This window comes from Cebus imitator, unplaced genomic scaffold (genome assembly GCF_001604975.1).
Source record: "Cebus imitator isolate Cc_AM_T3 unplaced genomic scaffold, Cebus_imitator-1.0 Scaffold261, whole genome shotgun sequence".
Taxonomy (NCBI): Eukaryota; Metazoa; Chordata; class Mammalia; order Primates; family Cebidae; genus Cebus; species Cebus imitator.
The window spans coordinates 2,960,759-2,969,962 of record NW_016107576.1 but is presented as its reverse complement, the minus strand read 5'-3'; the positions used below and the strand labels follow the sequence as shown (position 1 = coordinate 2,969,962).

The 9,204-nt window shown below is 32.7% G+C and overlaps 1 protein-coding gene across 1 annotated transcript in view; it reads right to left on the bottom strand.

Annotated features, from left to right (window-relative positions):
* LOC108283500 (calcium-activated chloride channel regulator 1-like) overlaps positions 1-7,488 on the bottom strand; it is a 44,625-nt gene extending 37,137 nt beyond the window's left edge. The window contains exons 1-5 of the mRNA XM_017499863.1: positions 7,330-7,488; positions 6,009-6,149; positions 5,646-5,793; positions 4,842-4,950; positions 2,638-2,815 (exon numbers count right to left, since the gene is read on the bottom strand). Coding sequence (XP_017355352.1) covers positions 2,638-2,815; positions 4,842-4,950; positions 5,646-5,793; positions 6,009-6,149; positions 7,330-7,488 — 735 coding nt within the window. The remainder of the gene's footprint in view (positions 1-2,637; positions 2,816-4,841; positions 4,951-5,645; positions 5,794-6,008; positions 6,150-7,329) is intronic.
* Positions 7,489-9,204: the final 1,716 nt, after the last annotated feature.

Sequence of the window (9,204 nt, the reverse complement as noted above, 5' to 3'; positions counted from 1 at the left end):
TTTTTTTTTTTGTTTCTAATATGGCTGATACATTTCCCAAATGGGATTATATTGGATGGGAGAAAAATGTAGTTTGCAATCAAAGCAGTTATTCATAACCAAGTCTTGCTGATATGAAATGCATATCAAACCTGGTTTCTCTTTCCCATACCACTGTGCCTTTATTTGGGCCTCTTACCTATCTATTGCCATGGCCTCCAACTGCTCTCCCTTGCCTCCACAAATGTCTCACTCTATCTCATCCTTCACAATTAGTAGAATTACCTTCCTGAAATAATTAAACTTGTAACATCACCAGTCTAAAACTGAGAAGATAAAACTCAAACACCTTAGCTCTGTATGTCCCCATTTTTTGTTTCAACCTCATTTCCTGCTTCATACTCACCATGTATTCTTTGCTTCTACCATGCTGGATTTCTTTATATCCTTAGAATATGCCAGAAATTTTGATTAGAGCCTTTGCTAACCCAAATGGTAATTTTGTGCAAATCAGAAAAAAGTATCACTATCTCAAGTTCTTTTACTGTTATCTGCCAGAAAATTCTTCTAATAAATGTTAAAATCTTGAATGACCATGATGCAAACAATTTAGGCAATGCTGAACTTCCACGATCATGCACAGCATCCCCGCCTTACTCCACTCTTTGCTTTTGTAAATCTGTTTATTCGTATAGAATACTCTTCCCCTTCTTGCTTTGGCAAATACATACTCACTTTTCTCAAATGCTAGCTCAAAACTTACTGTTTCAAAACTGTATTCTGACCTCCACTTGACAATGGTTGCTGTTTCATAACATCTTGGTTCATATCTCTGTATGTCTTCCTACTTAATATTATATATTTATTTTATCATATCGCTTTCTCACTAAACTGAGTTCCTCAAGAACAGTCATCTTTAATTATATCTGTGTTTCCAGCCTCTGATGTACTAAATACTAGGCATAAAGTAAGAATAATAAATAATAAGGAAACAAAATCGTGGAGTTGACTATTCAACATATCAGATCGTATCTTTCCTAGCTCTGAATTTATGCCCTCAGTACAGATACTATGCAATATATTTATGTTGTGATATTTAGAAAATTAGTGTTATTCTGGAAATATAACCATTTTATCTCTGGGCCATGTCTTATATAATTAGTTGCCCTCCATATTTCAGCTCCATAATCTTCTTCATTATTATTTATGTCCCAATTGGCAGCGTGAGTTATGTCCTGATAGTCAAATGCTTTTGGAATTTCTGGTATGGATCAGGCAGTACATACAGTGTTCCCATTCTCCTCTTGTGTCACATGATTTAATATCTATTTGTATGCATCACTCTTTGGCTAGCCTTTGTTGCTCCAGATTCCATAGATTAAAGGGAATGTTCTTGACTCACGTGACAAATGTAGTCAAGTCTTTTATCATGAATGCCCAAGGGTCCAAAGGAATTTTAAATTTTATCAGAGATAATAGGCCTTTACAAACCTCTGCCTATAGAAGCATTTTGATATTCGTATATGAAAATACCAATCACTGCCAACAAATACTTCTGTAGCAGAGGTTTGTAAAGTATATGGCATATACCTTTGAAAATATGGTGTGTGAAAATTTGCTTCTTTGAAATAAATTAGTCTCACTATTTAGAGGTAGTGTACTTTGTTTTTTGTTTTTGATAACTTTCATATATTCCACATTTTAAAATATTTTTATATGTTTGGAAATGTTTATTAGGTAAGTACAATATGTTTGTATTAATTAATATTAGGCCTATTCAGGGGAAGAAACAACTGGTTACTTTTCAAATATTTAATGCATTTTAAAAATTAAAAATTTAAAGTGTATTTTCAACTTGTGCTAAATGCTATGATAATACTTTAAGTTAACTCTTGTAAACCTAACATGAATAACTATGTGAAGTTGGAATTATGCTTCCCATATAAAAGATAAGAGAACTACATCTCAGATTTAGCAGTTTTCCCACAGTGGACACAGCTTTAAAATAACAGGCTGGGTTTCAATGTGAGGTCTATCTGACTCCAAGGTACCTATTCTTATGCACTAAGCTTTTTATATTTAAATCAGATATTTCAGGTCAAACATTAGTTTTCAATTTTTTTGTGGTGTGTTATTATTTAATTGGTTAGACACATTGGTAATTATGATTTTTTTTAAGTCCGTTCAGCAGAGAAAGAGCCTTATGTGTTTTCACAATATCAGTTTGCAATAGCTTGGTATGCGTTAGTGTGAAGGTAATAGAAAATCTAAAATGTCAATCCTTTTCAAAGCTGCATTATAAATTACTTTATAAAAGTAGTATTGCTAATACTTAGAAAAGGAATTAAAAGTAAGGTTGTAACTCTATACAGAAGTCTACAGAAGTCAGTGAGGGAAGAGATGTGTTCTAAAAATTTGTGTGACTCCAACTAGAGGGATACAGTGCTACATTTGAACAAAAGAAATAGGCTAATAAGAAAAGATAGGGTAATTTCCAGAGACAACCAGATACATGCTGGATAAAATGACCTCTAATTAATTGCCTGAGTAATTTCCTACCTTTATACACATAATTTCACATTAGAAAATCCAACTTCTCTAATTAATTTTTTTTTCTTAAGGATTCCTTCGAGAGATTGGGGAAAAAAAGGTACTTACAGACTCAAGATTTTGCATAAACATAATGGAGTCCTTGGCAGTCTGGGATCTGTTTGGGATAAATGTACAATTTGCTTCATACAGCCCCGTCTTTGAGTCACGTCTGCATGGTCGTGTTATGCAGCTGCTCTTCTTGCAGTTTCGAACCACGTTAGCACCAGTAATATGAGTGGAACATCTACAAAGAAAGAATTAGATTATATATATGCATATATATATATATGTGTGTGTATAAAATCTATGTATATATATCTATGTGTGGGTGTATGTATATATATATGAAAGTTCATGGCAAATCATGAATGAAGACCAATATTCTAAAATCTTTCCTTCGGTGACAACTGCCATAGATCATGTACCAAACATTACATCTTGACAATAACAGGCACAATATTCTATCTCAATTTTTCATCAATTTCAATAGAAACAATGTCAGTTCATATTTATTAAACATTGATTGGTCATTGTGATCAATAAATCTATTATCCTTGTGACTTTGAGCTAAAGATGATAATTCCTAATCATAGGGATGTTGTAAAGATTAGGTGAGTTAAAAGGTACAGCAGAATTTCTTATTAATAGGGAAGGGAAAGTCAATATTATGCTTAAAACCCTCTTCAATTTCCATATGTGGTATTCACTGTTTTGTGTTTATAGCATTTTGTAATTTATATTTTGAGAACTACTTCATTAAACTGGTGGAACAAATGAAAATGAACCCTGCATGGAAAGGCTTGTGCATTCAAACCATTTGGTCTTTGCAGTAAAATATGTCAAGTTCCTGGCAGGGAAAGAGGGCCAGAATAGAGGGAAAGGATTCTAAAAGGTTCTGGTTATATGCACAATATCCTCCCATTTTGTGTTAATATTAAACTTCATAACATTAATCCATTTTAATGAGTTTGTATTGCAAGGATTTAGGGACATGGTGAGTCATGTCTTCCCAGAGGGTTAGTTCTTGAGTAAGCCTAAAAATTAAACTTACGTATGATGAGACTCCACTGCCTGAAAGTGCCTGACACACAGTAGGAGCTCAATAAATGTTTTAGGTGCTTGTTTTTACTAATTATCTATTTTTTGACTGATTATAAGGAAACATTTATTTTTCATGAATTTATAAAAAATTTGTTATTTGATACCTTCTTTGTTTAGGTTTTACTTTATGCCAGGTCAAAGACCAGAGGATTAAAAAAATGTGCAGTTCTTAAGAATTTTAAAGTCTAATGGGGAAAATAAAATTGTATAGACAATTGCTGCGCAGTGACAGAAGTGTGAGAGAAGCCCACATATGCTGTGAGAGCACTCTTAAGGGAATTTAAACCCAAATGAAGGGAGAGGAAAGATGGTTAAGTAAGAAATATTTAAACTGAGTCTTAAAGGATGAACAGGCATTATTTGAGTAAGGGAGGAGTTGTGTGGGATGAGGTTGAGAGAAATGAGTGCCCTACACTGAGAGAAACCCAGTCTGTGTGAAGAACTCCAGGCAGCTCAGCAGAGATCAAACGAACAACACAGTGGAGACGAGGGGCATTTTTTCCAATACCCCTCTTTCCTTGAATACATTTTTTTTTTAATCTCAAAGACTTCTTATTTCCTATTACATTAACTTCCGTTGTTCTTCAATATTCTTTAAATATTCCATGTGCTTGATATTTTTAACTAACTTTAAATATCTCATCTATTCATAATAGTGCCTGTAGCACCTAGAATTATATTTTTTTGAAAATCTATTTACTACCATGTCTTTATGAAAAGTACTTTCTTTTCTTTAAGATCAAGATTAAATGAAAAGTATAATATTATATTTACAAAGAAGCTCTAGCAGCTTAACTGATTTCAGTGAAACAGATTTATCTTAAAAAGTGATGAATCAAGTGAAACAAGAGTGGGTAGGGTTGAACACCTATTTTCAGATATCTTAGGGTTTAGCCTACAGCTTTTTCCTTTCTCCTCTGCCCATAACATGTTTTAGCATGGTCCCTGTGAATACTGAAATTATTTTCTGTTTCTGATTGATCTTGATGCCAAGGTAGAATCTCTAGAATTAATTGGAGACATACATGATGGGGCAGGTTGGATATTGCAATGAACTGCATAAACATTCTCAGGTAGTTACCTGAGATAGCCTTTGTTTGCCTAGCATAGAAAATTAATGAAACATAAGTAAAAAATTTTGAAAACAGATTTGTTCAATATAATGATACCTTGTTGCTTCAATGGTGTTTCTTCTGGAAATATAGAATGGCCGGTCCTCATTATACTCATCAAATATTCCCCACCGGAGATGGGCCCACTCATGGACAAATACTCTGCCTGTGAGAAATACTGCCATTTGTAAATTTATATTACAATATTTTAAGACAATTTTCTTATATTTCTCTTTAACCTCTCCCCAACCTAATTGAGTCAAGGTACTCCAGACATTGATGCCTTTTATTAGGTCAAAAAAGTTGAAATAAGTTAGTGCCAATAAATGACTCATTTTGTTTACACACACACACACACACACACACACACACACACACCCTACACACACAGAGATATAATTAAGAACGTAACTAGCATATTTTCAAGTAAAGATATTATTTAGTACCTATTTTTCTCTTCTTAATTTTGTTTTCTTAAATGATGGGATCTTGTTCTTGCTCTGTTGCCCAGGTTGGAATACAGCGGCTTGATCATAGCTCACTGCAGCCTCAGCTTCTAGCCTCAAGCAATCTCTGCATCAACCTCTTAAGTAGCTGGGACTACAGGTATGAGCTACAATGCCTGGATAGTTTTTAAAATTTACTTTTAGCTTTTTAGAGACTGGGGACTCTACTCTTGTCCAGGCTGGTCTCTAACTCCTGAGCTCAAGTGATCCTCCTACCTCAGTCTCCTGAGTTGCTGGGATAAGTGTCAGCCACTGTGCCTGGCTTCTTTAAAAATTGTTTAAAATACCATTAAACATAGTGTTCTTTTTTTCACCAGTGTAAATAAGAACAGAAGCACATCACAGATATCTCTACCTCGAGGCCCATAGATAGGCAAATTATTATTCAACAAGAAGTTTGGAGTAAAATGTATATATTGTCCTTTTTCTCCACATTGTCCATATTGAAGTGTATAGGGATCATCTCCATATTTCAGGTAAGGATCAGCAACTATGACATCTGCCTAGAAAGCAAAAGAACAAACAAAAACAAATTTCAAGAGGAACAGAAACAAGAGATTTTAGAAACAAGGACTTCTATTCATATACATTAAGAAAACTTGTATTACTAATTTAATTACTAAATTAGTGATTAGTAATCAATAAAGAATTACAAATACTGAGTTTTTAAAAGCACAGGAGGAAAGAAGCAGTTTAGGAGTTAGATGAAATAGCCTACCTGGTCATATGATTCTTGTTTTGGCATTAAGTACTCAGGCTTTGATTTCCAGGTCATTGGAATTAAAATGCTTACATTCCTGAAATAAGCTCTTCGTTTGGTAGCATAAAACAGATAAGTAGAAGCTTCAGTTACCATTGCCTGACAAAATTTAAAATACCTTGTGGTAATAATTTCACAGTGAAATGAACATAAAAGTATATATATAACTAGATGAAGCAAATCTAAGCCTCCTTTCCTCAAACATTTTGGGAAAACTAACTGAAAACAGCTTGAATTTTTTTCTGTATCTCTGCAGTCTGTAAACTTCTTATTTTCACATGCTTAAAAACTATCTTTTAAAATGTTTTACCTATCCAGGCCTGCATTCAGCATGATGGGTTGGAGATAGAAATGAGGGTGCTGGGTGAGATGTCAAAGTGATTAAGACTGGGAACCTGTTAATATTAATAACAAAGATTGTAAAGTTGTTTATTTAATCAAACAGAGGTGTTTCTGATTGTTTAAAGAAATTGAGAGTTTAAAGTTTGGTAGATTATTATAATTGATGTTAACTGAAAAAAAATTTTGCTAGATTTATTTTGAGTTATCTTCTCTGATGGAGTGTGTTCATAAAAGGCGAAATTTTACCAAGTAGAAATGAAAATAGAAATACATAGGTCTCATTGGCTTCAGGTCCCAGTTTCGCCACTTATTGTGAGATTGTACAAATCACTTCATTTATACAAGGGTAATAATTCTTGTTTTTGAATTCCCGTAGAGATATTGGGAGGACCAAAGAAGATAGTATATATTAGAGTGATATGTACAAAGTGTTTTTTATTATACTGAAAATGCAAATAATGAAGGTGTATTAATTTAAAATGTATCATATCTTATTTAAAATAAGATAGATATTATTTTTTACTTTTCCAGAGTTTGAACAAGTATGAAAAACTGAAAAAAATGTGTAGGATAAAACTCTAGGGCTTAAGTGTAGACTATTTAGCTGAACGTTATAAAAGCAACTTTATAAAAATAAAATTTGACAATAATTTTCTACTTGCTGTAATGTCTTTCTGTTAGCTTAACTAGTTGAAAAAATATTAGGTCAGCCTTTTAATGATTCATTGGGAAATGACCAATAGTATTAACATGTAATAAAAACATATTTAAACTAAGCAGGTATTAATCTTACAGTTTAGAGAAATACTATATAAATGATAACTACTGTTGAAGCAATTTTGGAAAGTTATCACTCTATGAATGTATTTAACAAGGCACCATGAGTTGAAAATACTTATTGAAATAAAAATATGTGGATAATAAATATTTCTCTTACCTTTATGTTTTGAATGAGTTTTTCATCTTCTGGTACACTGGGATTAATTGCAATGACAATGCCATCATATCCGTTGTTATTTAAAGTTACCCGAGAGCTTTTCAAAACAGGAAAGAGAAGCAAAGATAGGAAGAGAATCACCTTCAGACCGAACACCATTTTTGCACATGGTACAATAAACCTTTTGGAAATGTACAAATGGTATTTATATATCTCTTAACTCAGGAATTTGCATTAAGACCAAAATATTTGCATAAAGATAGCATAGTAAATTACTGAAATATCTTAGCGAACTTCCTTATCTTACTCACTCTAAAGATTTAGTTGTTAAGTATCAAAGGGGATTATGCTGAACACATTTATCATACTTTCCAAGAGAGCTGAGTCAGTAAGTATTCAATGAATTGAATAATTCTTTTAGATTGTGTAGTTGCCATCATAGCAGTGGGAGATCATCATTGAAAGCTTAATTGAAGCTTTTATCATTACCATCAAATAGTATTAGAGATGTAAATCCTGGGATTTGTTTATTAAGAAGTATAATCTGGAGGGATGAGGAACTGAAATTAAAGGAACCAGGAAAAAGTAGATTAAAAAAGGATAAAGGGAATTGAGTAGGAGTGACAGCATATTAAGGGTATATATTTATTCTTCCTGGGAGTAATAAAAGCACAGTGGTTGAGAACAGCTAAGGGGAATTTTATTTTTATCTTTTGCAATAACTACTTGTATATTTATTTCAGACTTGAAATAGCACTGAATGTTCTTCATATGTGGATAACTGATACTTAATATGCTCCAATTAAGCTTTCTTTTTTGGATTGAACACAAATCTTCCTTAGCTTGGGAAAGTTCTACTCATAGCATTGTTAGCTGGCTCTGCAGTCAGATACATGTAAACCTGATTCTTGCCTTGGTCACTCAACAATCAAGTTATTCTTTGTAAGAGTTGTGTGGCTCTTTTTTAGGCCTAATTTCTTTTCTGTGATATCAGACTAATTATGGGATGTTGGAAGAATTAAATGAGATAATACATGGAAAATACTCCATAAAAGATTTCTGACACCTATTAAGTACTCAAGACATATTATCTATTAATATTAAGCATTTTATATTATGAATAAAAAACTTGCTATAAATTTTTGCCAATTAAATTCTATGTTTTCATTGCTTTTTTTAAATAAAACTTTTCAATATAGTCTTCCAGTGTTTAATTGGGGAATGAACTTGCCTGAGCTTGCCTGAGATTAGAGGAAAAACTGTCCGAATGAAACTATAGCCTTTTAAAAATGCTCTTGATTATCTCCATCTATCTTGACAGTATCCTATCCATATTGATTCAGTTTAGGTGTGGCCTTTCTGTAAAATCTTCCCAAATCATTCGCACTACACGTAATCTTACTTCCTTTGAACTTGTTTGAACCAGTATATTTATGTACTACCTGTATTGCATTTGTTATTATTAATATACATAGTATACCTCCTATTAGATTGTAAACTCTTCTTTGGAAGGAAGAGATTTTTTTTGGAGTGTAACCTATCAATCTCAATTTCATTAACTGTTATATGAGGACAGTAATAGCTATCTAGAAGAAATGTTGTGAAGGTTAAATGAAATAACATGTGGGAAAGCACCCATTATAAGTGCCGGTACATAACCCTCAACAAGTTTATTCTTTGCTTTTTCTTATTCTTTATAATTCATATGAAAAAATATGTGAGTGCTTCTAGGTTCCAGACCCAGTGGTCTGCTCTTTAGAGAGTACTGAAATGAGTAAAACACAGTCACTGCCTCCAAAGAACTTGAGGATTTGTTGCATAGATTAGATTAGAATACAAAAGATTAAAATAGAAGATAAAGTAAGAGAAAATTCT